Source organism: Gallus gallus, chromosome 1 (assembly GCF_016699485.2).
Source record: "Gallus gallus isolate bGalGal1 chromosome 1, bGalGal1.mat.broiler.GRCg7b, whole genome shotgun sequence".
In the NCBI taxonomy this organism is placed as follows: domain Eukaryota; kingdom Metazoa; phylum Chordata; class Aves; order Galliformes; family Phasianidae; genus Gallus; species Gallus gallus.
The window spans coordinates 144,258,714-144,276,057 of record NC_052532.1 but is presented as its reverse complement, the minus strand read 5'-3'; the positions used below and the strand labels follow the sequence as shown (position 1 = coordinate 144,276,057).

At 46.2% G+C, this 17,344-nt stretch overlaps 1 protein-coding gene across 6 annotated transcripts in view; it reads left to right on the top strand.

The window, feature by feature from the left end:
• Positions 1-8,118: 8,118 nt before the first annotated feature.
• PCCA (propionyl-CoA carboxylase alpha subunit) overlaps positions 8,119-17,344 on the top strand; it is a 270,716-nt gene continuing 261,490 nt past the window's right edge. For all 6 annotated transcript variants that reach the window (XM_040706028.2, XM_416970.8, XM_025146739.3 and 3 more), the window contains exons 1-4: positions 8,119-8,201; positions 13,270-13,347; positions 16,178-16,225; positions 16,321-16,389. In XM_040706028.2, coding sequence (XP_040561962.1) covers positions 8,142-8,201; positions 13,270-13,347; positions 16,178-16,225; positions 16,321-16,389 — 255 coding nt within the window. In that variant the 5' untranslated portion in view covers positions 8,119-8,141. The remainder of the gene's footprint in view (positions 8,202-13,269; positions 13,348-16,177; positions 16,226-16,320; positions 16,390-17,344) is intronic.

Sequence of the window (17,344 nt, the reverse complement as noted above, 5' to 3'; positions counted from 1 at the left end):
AAGCTACATGTTGTATAGAGACACAAACACCTTTCCTCACCACTTCATGGTCTAAAATTTCACTGGTTTATTTTGTTTTTAATGACGTTATGCCTTTTGTTTAGTGGCCTTCAATTGATGGGATGCATCAAAAGCAATCACAGTAGCAGTGTGATAAAGACATTTACTTACTGAAAGGATGGATACCTAGTCAGTGTCTTTTGCTTCTCGTATTTACTGTATTCTATAATTGCAGAGTCTCCAGGAATACATTCTAACTCTCGTTACTCAGCATCACAAACCTGTGAGAACAAAACATGAATGGGCAGACAGAGATAGGTCCCAACAGTAAGCACTGCACGGTGTCAGTTCCCCACCATGGAGGCCTGAGTGCTGTGCTGGGGTTTCACTTGGCCTGGCCTTTCCCCTCCTGCGCCTCTGGGCATCCTCACACCCTGCCAGTGGTGGGCAGGACCAGGCACACTCTGCCCAGGCCAAGATTCCTATGAGTCAGTAGTACCTCTGCTGCAGGTACGATTACATACATCATTTGTAGGTGCCTGCCTCATACACAGTCAACTATAGCTGTAAACACTGTAACTCAGCTACCTTACCCTAATTACAAATACAGCAATGCAACTTAAATGTCTGAACACCAGCCTTGCTTTTGCAAAAATAATTTGAGAAACTGTGTCTAGAAAATACCATTCTCTTTTGGAGGTGGCAGCAGCAGTTCTCTCCCTTTCTCTGCACACGTACCTTGTCTGACATGCCTATTTCTTACAGGTATGACTGGTCTCTTCTCCTTGATGTGGGCTCAAGCATACAAAGCATAGGAGGGAGTCTTCTTATTTCCCTGGGAGGAGAGTACCTCCACGATCCGCACATTTACGTCCTTTCCTCTTTATTTTTAAATTCCACCTTCCTTGATAAGTCATTGCAAATGTCCATTTCAAGCATTTCCTTTGATCTGTCTTTCCAGTAATTAAATTGCCTGCTTTTAAATTGCTATCATTTATAGTAATCCTAATTAAGACAATTTCCCCAAACTTCAAATGATGGTTTTGAATTCTGGTGTGAAGAGAATGAATAATGATGCCCCATGTATTCCCTTTAACAGTCTCTGTTTCCCGTGCAAGGAAACCAGCTTCTCACCTGTCATGTTAACTAAGGGAACAATCCAGCCAATTTTTATCTCTGCCATTAAGTCTGATTCACCCAGCAATTTGTGGGAGCTAGTTACAGGAAGATTTGCTTATGCAGGTAAGGATGTTCTGGATCTGATCATTTGGGTAAGCACGCAAGTGTCCATGTGCACCAAGAGCAGACACGAGCCCATGCAACCTGAATTTCTGTACTGATGTTTTAGAAGATGTCCTGTACAAAATGGTAATCCGTACAGAAATCAGAAACGAAGATTTGTACAGGAAGGAATAATTATCATGGATACACACCTATCTGTAATGCTTCTCATTTGTGCCTGAGTAATTCCTAATGTGACGATCTGGCTGCACCTATTTCAACTCTTCAGAGAATCAAAGGTACTAATAAATACAGAGTGGTTGGATTAGGTTTGTGTCTCGTACCTAACCTGCTCTACTTGAACTTCCTACAAACACTGAACATTGCATTTTCATGGCATATATACAGCACTAAGTCACAAGTTAGCTTATGAGCAACTGCGACAGCCAGGAGATGGCAAAAGACACATAACGGGTATGTCCAGCTTCTATCAGTCTACTGAGGCTGTGAATCAATTATGTGTTATTATATTTACCTCATGCTTTTATGTTTACATATCAGAATGCATGTTGAAGGGCTTAATTGTGAGGCTGTCAAAAAGAAAAGTACTTTTCGAAAACCAAGCCATGCAATATTACAGGGGAAAGAAAGATTAAAAAGTCCTTTGTTCAAATGGAAATACAGAAAACAACATGTTGTTTAAGTAGGATTTTATTTTCTTCTACTCAAGTGATGAAGAGGCTTTTGTAAAGAAAGGCTTTCATCTTAAACACGCAGTGCTCCATCACAACATAATTACCCTAATTTGTATTCCGCTGTAGAAATAGGCTTTTTCAGCTTAAACAAATTAAGCAACAATCACTAAGCGCACATGACCAGCATTTTTTCAAGTAACCTGTTATCAGCTCTGGCTACAGCTTTATCTTGATAAAATGGAAATCCCGTTGTATTTTCCTCCTCTTCCCCTCAGGATTATGTCAGACAAATTGCCTGAAGAGGCTCTGTGATTCATGGGCTGGAGCAAGGGACAGGGTACTCAGGGATTATTTCTTACAGCCATACTAAATCATTATGTGATCCGGGTCAAATCCTTCCTGCCTTTGGGCCTCTATTTAGGAAAGGGCCTAAGTACGTACTTAACTCCAAACACATGGGTGCCCCGGCCGTGCTCAGAAGGACCTTCAACAGATGCATGTGCTCCCTGGTGAATAGTGGCTGTTCTGCTGCTTTTTTCCTCTGTCTTTGGCTGGCACTTGTGTCTTCTACCTGTATTTATGTTATTCGTCCTTTATCTGTGTAACTATGAGTATCCTTGCTCTTTGCACACATTCTTCTAATTATCATTCTGCTAGCAGATTATTCTCTTTCAAATCTTCCTTCAGTGCTAATAGAGGTTGATCCTGCATCAGAGATCTCTCTGAGGTAGATAGTTCCCAGCAGGAATCGGGTGAATGGGAATGTAGCTACCTCCAAAAAGAGTGGGAGTCATCGGGGCTCCTCCTGAAGAGCTTGAGAAACAGAACTCACTGGGCAGATGCATTGGTTGGATAGCATGTGATCAGCATACAGCTGAGATCATCTGTCAGAAACACAGGAAGTAATGGTGGTGGCTGGAGAATGCCAACTTCCCCAGCCCCCTCCTGCTTCCCTTCTTTTCCGGACATCCCTTGCAGGACTTCCCTGTCTTTTTCAATCCCAGGCACAAGGGAAGGTGAGCTGAGGTGACCACAGCACAGACAGGGCAGCGCCCTCACTGGCAGGGCACAGGCCCAAGGTAAGTGAGCAGGGAAAAAAGAGCAGGGGTTGCGACAGCAACAGGTCCCATTAAGAGGCCATCAGGTTAGAGGTCATTTGAGGAAATCCAAACAATTCAGGACTGGGCACAGGCACATTTATGACATAGCTCAGGCCAGTAAATGGGCTGAAATGGAGATCCTGAGCATGAGCAGTGGTGTGAGTTGAGGTCCCGTGTCACGGCAATTAGGGCCCGGTACAACCTTCCCTCCCATCTCACCTCACAACACCTTGGGTTTTGGGGGTGCTTGCTGAAACAGAAACAGATTCTGATTTTGGCCAGTCCAAGTGGTTCCCAGGAGTGCTCCTCAGGTCTGTAGCTCCATCAGTTAATGAGGTGTTAAACCTTCCCCTAAACAGCACAGTGTTTGCCCAAAACTTACTTTACTCGGAAGTGGATACGTAGGGAATCATCAGGCAGATGCAAGGTAATGATTCACGTCTGATGTCACTCTGGGAAAACTGAACAGTAAATCAGGATGAGGTACACCCAGGGTGCAGTTCTGAATAGGCCTAATGAACCCTGGCTGTGCTGAAATGGGGCCCATGAGCTGATGGTGTGGGTAAAAGCAGGATGGTCGGAGCAATTAGGGCACATGGGTGCACTCAGAGCCAAGCACAGCCTTCCTCAGACCCCTCTCTGGGCTGCAGGTTGAGTGGATGGCAGTTCTGTTTCCCTCAGAGACAGCAGAGAGTGAGAAAGTAGTACTGGCGGTGCTTGTCTCCCTGTGCTTAATGTCTTATGCTCAGGCACTCCTGAAATCAATGCCTTAAATCTTGTCTTTGTTAATTCCACCACCCTTTGAAATACCAAAATCTAGTGCTTTCCAGCACCATATGGTGAATCCATAGCCCTCCCTTGTCATCACTGGATCCAAGGAGGAATATGAAACTGTGGTCTCTAAGAAATTGATCCCAGAACAAAGCTGGAAAGATTTAAAGAGCTTAAATGCCCTTCACAAAAAAATGAGGACCAGTCAGGAGTATCCTCGTGGATGATATGAGGATTATCACCCATGTATTTTATGTCATGCCACATACAGGAGAAGACATTAATCATTCTGAGGAAAATGAGTTGGAGTTATTCACGAAACAGAGACACCCTTGTGTTAGAGAGCTGTGACAAAGTTAATGTGCTGCTTGACCTTGAGATTCAGCCTTCTTGAATTCCTTTTCACAAGTCTGACATTCACAGTGCTTCCAGCAGAATCCAGAAGGAAATGGGTGCAAACACAACTCTTAGCTGTTACAGCAAGGCAAGATGTGACTCACTGGAGACTGCTCCTATTGCCAGTTCTGGGTGCCACCATCAGGTACAGACCTGGGAAGATCTTTTCTCTCAGACACGCTCCCCTTTCCTCCCTCGGTGTTCCATTCCCATCACTGCGCACAGGAGGGTGATTGCTCCATGTACCCAAGTGCGAAGCCTCCTTTCCTCTTGAGCAAACTGGGTTGCCTCTCCCTGCCCCAGACTTTCACTCCCTGGCTGGAATCCAAACTAATGATTTAGCTCTGCTAAAATTATTGTCTCTTTTACAGAAATCCATCTCCTCCTTTAGCTTGTCCATACTCAGGAATAGCAAATTCCACAAGCAATCTTGCATTTAAATGTACTACTTCGTTTACTGAGCAATGAACCTCCAGGGAATAAACATTACAGTGGGAATGCACCAAGACTCAAGGCTTGACAGCCCAGACAGCCATCGCACAAACCTTTGTTAGCCCTGACAACATTTTTTTTAATCAAAGGAATTACAAATTTGTTAATCCTTGGGGTTAATGATTTAGAAAGGATCGAGAGCTTTTTAAAACTGTATTCATATTACAAGCAGGCAGTACATTTCAGACTTGTAGTCAAGCTGCTGTCACTCCATGTGGACAATGCCACAGAGAAGAGGCTCAGAAAACTTTTTGCCCATGTGCTAGAGTTCCTCAATGACTTTCAGGTACAGAAAATGCCTTGGACCTCCCTGAGCAGATGACTCTCCAGTCACGCAGAAACTCTGAAAGCACAATACAGGTGCCAAGCAGCAATCCTAGCTAGGACTCCTTTATCTTTAGCTTACAAAATTGGTACTTTCTTTGCTTTTTCAGCACACAGAACAGGAATTCACCCTCCAAAGGTCAGAACTGCCTGTTAAAATGCAATCATAGTCATTAACATAACCTCCGAATTTGTTTTCCCTTGACTCCTCTTCCCAGCTCTAGTGAGCAGCCACAATTACTGCAAAGCATGTGCTGTGTAAAACCACTAAGGAAGTATGAAACCTTATAAAGTAATCCAGTAATGACCCAGGCTAGACTGTGATAGACTGAAATCTCTGCTTCATGAAAACCCTTCTCTTAGACTCTGGCATAAAACAAACACCTTAAGGAGGTGGTGAGACCTTTAGACTGGGGTAGTTTGAGCCCCCCTGAACCCACAAGTCTCTTCTAATACTACTTTAGGCTTGTTGCTTACCTACAGACTACACTGGTATATATATTTTTGTTCTTTTTGAACTCTGAATTTCACATTCTCATTCCTTTCCTCCCTGAGGAACTCTCCTCAGTTGTCTGGATCTCTGCCACCTTGATGCAGCCTTGCAGAGTCCTCCAGCCCATGAAATCACAGGAAACACAATTCCCACAGAGACATCACCCTGCAGTGTCAAAGCTCTTATGATTCCCATGCTAATATCATAAGAAACATCATTAAAAAGTATCCCTTAATCGCATCCAAGTATGAGGCCTTTCCAAAAGGTGCACGTATCCTCCTTGGTTACTGGTGTTATTTAGGGCTGTATCTCACAAACTGCTTAAATGGTCTGGAAATCACTTTTCTTCCCAGCCTTTACTTTGCATCCCACATGCTTTGTAGGGGATCCAGTTAACTCTAAGGCAGACAATGCTTATTTTCTTCTAGTTTTTCCACCGCACTCTTGTCAATAAGTTCTAAACATCCTGAGGATGTGAAAAAGTTGGAAGCTGTTTCTGATCTGAATTGTCAGTCTAGAGGAAATCAGATGCAAACCCCAAGACAAAAGAACTCTCACCCTGCCAACGTAAGAGCTCCTTCATGTTTCCCCAGGCAAACCCACACTGCAGTAAACATATTCACTAAAGTGTTGTGGCACCCAGTGCAGCAGTAAGTCTTGATGGCCCTGACCAGCCTCACCTGGGGCCTCCACTCACATCTTCTGTCTTCGGTGCTGAGGGTCCATTTAAGCTTAGGGCTGAATGCTGGTCTTGTTTTGAGCTATGTTGTAGCTGTGTCTGCTTCCAGTTCTGTCTCTGGCTGTTCCTCCTGATGGGACTGCCAGGATAGATCTACACCTGAATCATCGCCTCAAGGGGGATGGTCTTTGGCCTTTGTTCAGACCCTGGGGAACTGCGCCCTGGTGGTAAGGACACTCTCCATCCTATGTCTCCCCTTATGTGACCCCTGCATGGTACCTGGTGTTCCTCTGGGGTGGCTGGGGGAGTCTCGGCTGATTCTGAAAAGCTTGAGAGCTAGGTGTCTGGTGAAAAGAGATTTGGGCTGACTATCAGTGGGAAGCTGGGATGAGGTTCAAGCTGCATAGGGTGGGCAAGTGTGGGATAACGAAGCCATCCATGAACCTCATTCCTTAGCTAGGAGCAAGGCTTGGGGGCTGAAAACATGGGCTCCTTGAAAAGCTTTGTAGGGTGGGAAAGAGATCAAAGACCTGAGACCATATAGGGTGGATAAAGTCTCAGACCTCCCCTGAGGAAACTCTAATAGTGGAGGGGTGTTAAGCCATCTTTGAGGCCAGCTGGGGAGGAGAACATGGCCTCCCCCATGGGAGTGGGCAGAGGTGAAACCAAGGTATTACCTTTGAGTTGGTCCCCTGAGGAGGGAGATCCCTGGACTTGTGAGGCCAGGGGTATCCCTGAGCAGCCTAGAAGGCTGGAGAGAAGAATCAACCCTCAAGAGCACCTGAAGTTAGTGGTCAGAGTGGTTGAGGTGGTACCTACAAGAAACCACACAGGCCTGGAGGTTTGAAGCCCTCCCTGGGCAGCTTCAGGGGATCACAATGTCCCAAAGCAGGCCAACCTACAGGGCCAAGCCACCCCCTGAAGCATGTGTGAAGGAGCAGGATCACCCCCGAGGAGCAGCAGCGAGCCCAAGACCTGGGCAGCTGGATATGGGGATGAACCACAGTGCCTTGGAGGAGGACCCCATGCTGGCTCCCCAGTGCTCTGGGCTTTTGGGCATCTCTGGGGCTCTGGACTCTAACTTTTGAGTCTCACGGGTGAATCTTGCATAAAGGATCTTCCAGTCAAGATTTCTCCACAGGTATTTTGTGCAGAGACGTGTGGCAGCGTTGACTTGGCTGACTCTGAGGCTGAATGTCTGTCTCACAGTGCGTGGAGCAGAATGCTGATAGAAACACAGGCTGTTTGCAGAATACATAACAGGTACTTCAAAAGAGTTGTCCCAGCTTTGAGGTCTTCAGTCCCAGGCTTCTGTGCACAATGCATCTCACGTCCTATAAACTTGGTACATCCCCCTACTACGTGCAGGGTCACCAACCACCAGACCAGGCTGCCCAGAGCCACATCCAGCCTGGCCTTGAATGCCTCCAGGGATGGGGCATCCACAGCCTCCTCGGGCAACCTGTTCCATAATGACAGAACGCGGTGCCTGGTGTTTGAGCCCCTCCTACCCCCGGCCTTTCCCCACCGCAGGCAGCTCTTCCCGCACCCAGCTGGCTGCCACATCCCCTCTGCGCAGTCCCAACGGGTTTCCTCTCGCAGCTGCGCGGGGGGAAAAGCTTCGATGCAGCGCTGCAGGTGGCTGCCGTGCCTCAGCCGAGCCTACGAGCACAACGCTGCGGAGCGACGGACAACACCCCGGTGCTGCTCTGCGCTGCCTGGCAACCCTGAAGGGAGCGAGCGTGCTCCGACCCGGAGAGAAATCACGCGGATGCCACGAGACCGGGAACGCTTTCCGCGCCGCCGCACCACAGCGCTCAGCCGCGGGCGCGCACTGAGAGCGCGAGCCCCGGGTGCGCGGCCGCCGCCCCCTCACGCCCGCCGTGGCTGCGGGGATTGGCTGCGTACGGCCCGGCCCCGCCCCGCCCCGCGCCGCGCCGGGTGAAAGGGTGTCCGGGAGGGCGGCAGTCATGGCGGCGGTGCTGCTGCTGCGCTGTGGGGCACGGGGCGGCCGCCGGGCGCTGCGAGAGGTGAGAGCGCGAGCGGCCGGGGGGCTCCCTGGGTCGGCGCTAGGGGGTGGTCGGCGCGCTGCCGTGCGAGCGTTCGGAGGTCTCCCTTTCTGGCGGGGTTGGGGAAGGAAGGAGGGGGAGTGCTGCTGCGGTGCTGACAGGCGGCCCGCCGTGCTGGGGGCTCGGAGCCGGCCGGAGCCTGGCGGGCGGTGCACGGCGGCCCGCTGAGCCTTCGGGGTTGGGGATGGCGGGGCGTCCCGTGCTTCGCTGCTGGCGCAGCGCTAGTGTGCGGGGGTCGTGCGGGGATGGGAAGCGGCGATGGGGGTTGAGGGTACCCCCCAAATCCAAACCCCGTGTCTGAGAGTGGTGTCCAAACGTTCCCTGGACTCCGGTACTCGGGGCCGTGCCCACAGCCCTGGGCAGCCCGTTCCGTGCCCACCGCCCTGTGGTGCAGCCCCTCTCCCTAACCCCCAGCTGCCCTTCCCCTGGTGTGTGCTTCTGTTTCCTCCTTCTCTGCCCCTCTGTTACATATGAGCTTATGAAATCAGAGGGGTAGGGTGTAACTGGAATAGCACTTGAAATGCTATTTTTACCGTGTTATAGCAGAATCGTAACTTGCAGCGAAGGGTTACTGCTTTCTCAAGGTGTTGTCTCTTAACCACCCATTGCTCCGGTTAGCTGTGGGTATTTCAGCTGGCACAGCCCTCTTGTGTCATGCTGCTCCTCTTACTTTTCCTGGAAATGCGAGAAGCTCATTGCAGAACTATACTAATGCATTTGGGAAGGCTTTACACATCCAGAAAGCTGAGGGTGTGGGATAAGTGTCTCTCCAGAAATATGACTCCTAAAGCATACTGCATAGAAGTCATCACGTGCCTTTAGGGATCGTGCAGCTGCGTGGGGTTTGTGTGGCAAGGTTCTGGTAGTAAGGGGGTTGTGAGCAGAGCCCAGCGCTGCCCCTTGTCAGTGCACAGCAGGCTCCAGTTGTTCCAAATAGGCTTATTGCTGCCAGAGCTGAGCCATGAGTGACACTGGGTGTGCTGGGGGAGAGCAGATTGAAGGATAAGAAAAATTGCTGCACAACAGCAGCTGGGAGAGAGGAGTGAGGACTGTGAGAGAGCAGCCATCCAGGTCAGTGCAGAAGGAGGGCAGGAGGTGCTCCAGGTGCAGAGCAGCAGCTCCCTGCAGCCCAGGAGAGGCCCATGGAGGAGCAGGCTGTCTCCCTGCAGCCCACCATACAGAGCAGATCTCCCTGTGCAGCCATGGGAGAGCCCGTGGAGCCTGAAGGAGGACACAGACCATGATGTGCGCCTGCAAGCCAGAGCTGCAGCCTGTGGAGAACAGCCTGTGGTGAGGCAGGAGGGCTGGAAGCTTGCTTTTAGTTCTTGCTGCTCTAGGTGCTTATTAATAGACAATAAATTACGTTAATCTCCCGCACCCTGAGTCTGTTCTACCCATGATGGTAGTATGTGAGTGATCTCCCTGTCCTTATCTGAAGCTGTGTGCTTTCTTTCAGTCATGTTTTCTCTCTCCCCTCTTTTGGGGAGGGGGAGTGATATGGGAGGCATGGTGGAGCTGAGCGGCCTGTCGATGTGAAACCATCACAGTGACATAGGTGGTTTGTGTGGTTGGGTAACCGAGGTGATTGTTAGCCCTTAATATCTCTGTGTGAAAGTCACCTTCAAGATTTCAGTCACTGGAAAACATTTAATCAGATTTGCGTGGGAATTATTCATAGATTTTTTTTGTTTTATAGTTTGCTAACGGTCAAATGATATCACTTAGGTCTTCACACTTAATATCTGTGTACCTACTGGTTTTTTAAGTCATAGAAGTTACCTGTTGTTACCACATGTAACCTTATGTTACCACAAGGGTAAGGAGACAGAGTGGTCACTGGTTTGGGGAGATGAACACAGCCCTTTGCTTGTGGAGTTTGGTGACTGTTTCTAGTATATAAACTACAGACCTTCTAGAGGTAAACTACAGCGTTCTGGAATTACTTACCTCATTTCTAGGAGTAGCTGTTTGAACTTTGCAGGCAAAGCATGCTGTGCCATCTGCTTGGGTGGGACTTTTTTGTTCTGGATAGGAAGTTAACTTCATAAAGTTGACATTGCTTTAAGAACAAAGCAAAAAAAATCTTAGTTCTGAGGTGCTATTCATGTGTTTTTATGCTTTCTCATCTGCAAACTTCGCATTGGTGACTCTTGCATCATTATTATGGCTCTGTAATGTCTTTCACAGCTCTAGCCTCGCTGGAGCTATTTAAGCTGATGCTGTGAGAAACTGTTCCAACTTTCTGCAGCTGTTAGGTCTTGAGCACAAGCCATTGCCTTTCAGCTTCTGTCTCCCTCCAACTTGTCCCAGTGCTGCTGTTTGAATGTCTAAATGGATAAACAGGGCTGAAATCTGGCAAAGGACAGACTTTTCCCACTCCTTGTGAGTATCTTTTCAGCTGGACATATTCCCTAGTCTGATTCACTATGTGACTATGCAAACTTTTGTATTGGCACAAGGGAGAAGGTACTTGGGTGTAAGAGTGACTTAGGTTTTAAAAATAGGCTTAGGTGTTGGGAGTTCCCTTGTTTGTAGCTCATATGCTATGTTGGCAAACATGGAAATGTGTTTCCTCTCTCCCTCCTGGAATTGCCATGATTCTCAGGCCTTGTAGGAATTAAATAATTGTACGTGTAATGCAATAGACCTCACTGAACCTAGTGCTGTATCTTTGTTTGGAGCTGGCTTCAGGAGGGTCTGCTTGTAGTTACGAGTGCTTGGCTGCTCAGTGGTATCTGAGAGGCTACAAAAGAGGGAAAGTACTCAGTGGGGAGGAAAGAACATTGTTATGGTAGCTTTCCTGTCTAGAAAATATGTAATATATTAATGATAAGCTACAGTTTTCACTCTTGCAGATTAATGCCCATGGCTCGGCTCTGGTGGTGGCAGGTCCCTTTTGGAGCAGCTGGAGCCAGCTCTGCTCACCAAGGGGAGTAGATTCAGTAGAGGTGGGAAGCTCAAAGCCGAACTTCTAAGTCCAGAGTTGAGCTCTTGTAAATAAGTAACAGTAGTCTGTGTTTGTGGACTTGAAAGAGCTGAAACACTTATCAAATGGAGGTAACAAGCTATAGCAGTGTTAGATTGTACCAGATTAATCAATTGAGCAGTGCTGGTTTCACAGGACGTAAAAAGGTCACTAGGTCAAGCTGAGCCAGATATCGGAGTTAATATAAAATGTTCTGTTAGCCTTCATTTTTCTTTTATTAGCCTTGTAATGTCACTTGTAAAATAGACATGCATGCTCACTTGCTATCTTTAAGTTGTAGTAGTCACTAGCTTGGGAACCCTATAAGTAGCATCAGATAAAATGTGCTACAGTGTGTTTTCATCCTGACTGTCCCTATGAGTTGACCACAGGGATCTGGAAGAAAACAGCTTTTGTGAAGTGGACTAAGGCTTGAGTTCTGAGATTTATAGATATTTCCCCCCCCCCCAGTGCCTTGACTAACATGGAATTGGGTAGTTTCCATTCCTCATTTGATAGAGAGAAGTGGGTGCACCTAAGCTAGTACTGAATAAGCTAAATAACCATGAATTGTGCATTAGAGATCAGTGATGGCTGTGGAAACCTATTTGAGGAGGGGCTCAATCTCTGTGGTGCCAGAGGAACATATAGTTAGGAATCAAGGTAGGTTTGGATACAGCTGCTGTGATCTCCAGTTGCTCCTATGTGGTGGTAGCTGCAGTAAGTTTCTCTGAAGGGGTGTACCTACTGTTTGCTCATAAGCCTCTTGCAAAATGAAACAACAGATGTCAGCAGTGAAGCTGTGCCTGACTTTTCTTATAACGCTTGAGTGCTTGCCAGAATGTGGGAAACAGATCTAAGCTCCCTTCATCTGGAAGGGGTTAAAATCCACCCGTTGTTCACTGATGAGTGTTTCAACCAGACCATGTGCTGCTTTGGAGATGGAGTTTTGGGGAAGGTTCTGTCTGGATCCTACCTTCTGTACTTGTTTGAGGTACAGTTGAGGTTCCTATTCAACAGATAATTACTTGAAACTACAAAGTGAGACAACTAGGACAATGGGCAACAAAACCTAGAAATCCAGTAAAGAAATAGGGAGATATGACTAACTTCAGACTACTTGTGGTGCCACAGGCTCCACTGTCAGTAGGGTCTTGGATTAGGGAGACTCACCTGCTTAACTAGCTGCATGTACTCTCTGGAGGTGCAGAGAATATACTCTGGAAACTATCCTTGCTCCTTCCTCTAATGGGAGTTAGATACCAGTAGTCACTGATGGTGCAACTGGCGTAATGGCCAACTGATAGCTGTGGTTGCAGCTGGCAGAATTCTGATCCTAAAGGTATTTTCCGTCTTTAATGCCTGAAGCAGTTTGTACTGTCACATCCTCAGATGAAGAAGTGCAGAACTGTAGGTGGTTCGTGGTGTATCATGAGTGTCCTGCTAGATAATGGGATTGCCTGGAAATGCTCTTGGTGGGGTTGGGATGGTGCTGTTGCAAAGTGGGAGAGGTGCAGCTGTGGAAAAACAAGGAAATGTGAGCCTAGAGAAAATGTTTTTCTTCCTTAGACCACTGTCATCACAGGGTTGTGGTGGGGAAGACGGGGATCCAAATTTGCATCCGGAGTCTGTTTTACATTTGATAGTGGTTTTGGCCTGGTCCATTGCCTGCTGTATACCTAACAACTCCCTAGCAATGAGGGCTTCTCCCCACCCTCGGTGTGTACAGGCACACTTATGCATGCTGTCTGAGAACTTGTTGGTAAGTATTTCTTGAAACAAGGAGGAAATACGAGGTCACAGGTTTGTTAAAAATCATGTATGGTCTGAAGAATGACTTCTCTGTAGGGCTTCTGAACTGTCCTTATCTGCTGTTTGCTGTGTGTGTGTGCTTGTGTGGGGAGGCAGAGCCTTGCCAGCTTCCATCCACGTTGTGGGGGAGTGGAAGGAGGGGCAGGGAATGATATGGAAGATTTTCCTCAAGATGTCAGTATATGAACTGTTTCTGTCTTGCTGGAATATAGTAGCAGGAGAAAAAAGTGTAACTCCCTCTCTCTTCTGTAGTGTGAAACGCTTTGTTCAAGACAGTGCCTTAAAACATCACATAAGCTGTATTCTGCTGTGTATGATCCAAACGAAAAGGTAAGTAGTGTAGTGCATGTTTTCCCTCTTTGATGTTTTACTGTAATGTTGGCATTTCACTTTCAAAGCTCTCCTCTCCCTTGTGCTGCTTCTAACAATGGCAGTTCTCCCAGCACAACCCCTTTACAGTCATTGAATTGCAGTCACTGAATTACTAAATGTTAATGTTTTTCATGTAGTATATTTGCTGAGGTTGGGTACTGTCTCAAGTGCATAACTTAAAAGGTTGGAGAAGTGGTTAAGAGCTTGGGGAAGTTGCATACTAACCCGAACATGTTTTAATTTTGACACAGCTATTTTGTATGTGGTATAGGAGGTATAGGCAAAAGCCACTACTGTGTGTGTGTGCATACGTGTAAATAAGTTCATGTAGATATGGAAAATGCAGTACTAGCAGCATGTTGGTTAGCTGGTCAGATGCACTTTGTCCAAGTTGAACTTGTTACTCATGTGTGAGAGCGAAGACTTCAGAGCTTGGATAAAGATGGATGTGTGAGGTTTGCAGGGTGTGCTAAATCCACACCTTGGATGAGGCTGCTGGTTTGTCTGAGTTTTCTGTCAGACTTGCTGACAGACTCGTGCAGTAGCAATCTCAGCTTACAGTTGCTAGCCAAGGAAAACTTTTCCTGTGGGCGGCTGTCTTGGCATAGCTGCTGAAGTAACACACTTGGAAAAATAGTGTGGCTGGAGGTATGCTCTTACTGAAGGGCACAAATGCACTTGCCTGTATCTACCAGTGTAGGTGCAATTAATTAGGAGCGAAGCGGTATTAGAAAGCAGAGAGAGAATATCAGTATGTAACTAGAACTGTGGCTAGGAGAAAAAGTTCTCAGGAAAATCCTCCTGAAGCAATTAACTAAATGCTTCCCCTATTCTCAAACTCTTTACTTAATCAAGGTTCTATTCCTTCTCTATAGGCATAATTACGCTGAGACGAGATAATCAGGTCTTTGATTTTGCTTAACTAGAAGCTGCATCACTCCAGACAGTGGCTTCCACAAGTAGCTCAAGGTCTTCTACCTCCTCCCTTCAGTGCTGCTGTTTTTGAAACAGTTGGACTTCTAGTATCAGACTTCTGCATACTAACTAGTGGAAATTACATAAAAAAAAAAGAAAAGCTGCATGTAACTTGAAGGCAGCATGTGAATAAAGCTTTTTTTTAATTGCTGGACTTGGATCTTGTTTATAACTGCAGAAATAAGAGTGCAGTTTCTTCCTGTTAGTATCCATATTGCAGAATTGGAAAATTAAATGATAGATATCCATAACATCCTAATACTGAGAGTCTTGTTTTGCTGTGTGAGCATAATTGGTTAATAGAATAACTGTTTTACACCAAAGAGGTGTCCAGGCTGGACCAGGCTCTTAGCAACCTGATCTAGCTGTGCATGTCCCTGTTCATTGCTAGCTCAGCCCTGACTTTGAAGAAATATAATACATTTGGTCAAGTGCACCTTGTGTACATCTGTTTGTTCCACCCTAGTCTGGCAGTGGAAGTTCCCATGGTGGTGTTACAGTTCCTTCCTCCACTCTACCTATCCCTTCCACAAACCTGATGATGGTAGGGATAACAAACAGTTTCACTGCTGCACTGACAATGCTCCCTTTTCCCCTAGACTATATGGGAAACAGCTGCTTTATGTAGGGGAGGGAGAGTAGCTATTGAGTGTCTTGGGATATAGTTAGATAAACCTTATTTGGAGCAACTGTGGGCTGCCCATGATAGGGAGGAGCCTGCTGGCTCCCTGTCTTGTTTGTAATTTGGAGCATAGGAGGCAGAGTAGGGCTGTTTGATTTGTGTGCTTAGCTGCTGCATCCTGAAACTGCATCACTGCCATGTCTGATGTAGGTGATGTAGTGGGATGAGTGTACAAGGCAGGATTGTCCCTTCTGATGATAGTCTGTGTCTGATACTGAACCCTCCTTGGTTGGAAACAAGCCTGTATAGCAGCAAGGTCAGTAGCAGCAGTAGTGCTTGTAGTCAGGACTGAAGCTTCTACATGGAGCTCCTCCCAAGTTTCTTAATGGAAAATTTTTGTTTAGGGTATAAGGCTGATTGTCTTCTGACAGCTTGTTATCCCCTTCTTCAGTGCTCTTACCATGCCTTTAAGATGCATTTCCAGCCTCAAGTTCAATGGGGTGTGAAAGGTGACAGCAAGTTTCACTTGCCTACTAAAGTGTGACTTACTGTTTTGTTGCACTTTGGTTGCTACTTAATACTGTGTGTGTAGCGATGTCATGATGGCAGCACAGGAGTTTGCTGGACTCCTCACATGGCTTAGCCATAATGGGGATCAAGGCATGTACCAACTCAGCAAGAGTTGGGAGGGACCATGTGGAGGTCCTTATGTGTTTAGTTAAGATTTAGGGGGGGAGAAGCAGATAACTGGGAAGCTTGCCTCCTTTGAGTATCTTGTGTGTATTCAATATATGCAACTTGGACACTTCTGGGAATTAAGGCTGTTGTTTGGCAGTGCTTGTGAATGTCTCTTCCCTGGACTTGATTCTTTCCTACAGCTTTTGTAATGTTCTAATTTCTGCACTGTGCATGGTAAGAAAATCCAGGGAATGGTGATGTGAATAGTCAACACCTTTCCATCTGTTCTGAACTTGTGTATGTACTAGTATATCTTGGACAGCATACAGTTTGATATATTATTATTGGTAAATCAGCAGAACTCTTAAACTAGGTGAACTCAGAGTTGCAGGTTTCTGGGTAAACCAGTATTTTATTGGAAGTGGAGGAGGAAGAAATGTGAGTTTCTGGAGGGAGGAAGGCTTGTAATGTATTCATCTCTCAAGGATCTTATTGTTTTTTTTTTCCCTTCAGACTTTTGAAAAGCTCCTTATTGCCAACAGAGGAGAGATTGCATGCCGAGTAAGTATGTAATCTTAAGTTTTTTTTCATTTTGTAGTTTATTCTTAAGCTATTTATGTTTTGGATATTGATAGCTTTTGTTTTTTGTGTGGTAGGTCATCAAAACATGCAAGAAGATGGGGATTAAAACTGTTGCCATACACAGCGATGTCGATGCCAATGCTGTAAGTACTGCTTGAATGCAAATGATAGACAGGTTTCAAGATGACTTGCAACTATTAAGCAACAAGCCTGCATATAATAGTTGCCATGTTTGAGGTTTTGAAGCATCTTTGCATATACCCTTTTCCTCCATGTGCTTAAAAGGAGGGAAGATACTATGGCAGGGGATGGATTGGGTAAGTGTTTAGCATTATGTGGTGTGACCTCTGGTGTTTTGCTCATTATAGATGTTATCTTGCTCTTTGTTCTCTCCCTGAATTAAGGCATACAGTAACACCTTATAGGTAGTTGTTCTGTGCAGCAACAGTGGCAGCTAAACCAAAGTTTTGTTTTGCTAATGAACACCAAGGGTAATTAAAAAATGGCCTGCAGGAGGTGGAGAATTTGGTATCAATGGTTCCTGTTGAACCTGTTACGTTCAACTTATGCTTTCTGCTTGCCAGAGGAATGTGCTCTCCTACCAGATAGCTGACCAAGCATGCCAGAACTGTTACATTTGACACAGATATTGAGGTGTATCATCAGTGTGTCAGGAAAGTAGTACAGTGCCTCTCTAGATAGGGAAGGTACTTGTCTAGATGCTTACCCTTTTTTTAGGTCTTGTAGTCTTTTATGTAGCTTAGTTTAAAATATTTTAATTCAGTTACAGCATGCAACAGCAAGTATATTCATACTTGCGTAGTCTTGTTGACTGTAGAGGACATCTTATTACTCTTTGCCTGCAGGAACTGCAACAGGAGCACAGACTAGAGGTTTTGAATTGTTTAATGGAATTGGGAGCTGAAAACCTATATTACAATTTAATGGGAGAGGTCCCTAGGCAAGGTGAAAGGAAAAAATGTGAATTTTATGCATGGCAGGACTTGAGTTCCTCAGCTCTTGAAAAACTGAAGCATGAGTTGTGGAATTCATGAAAGTTTAGTTAGGAGAACTTTGCTTTCAGAGTTGAGTGAGAGA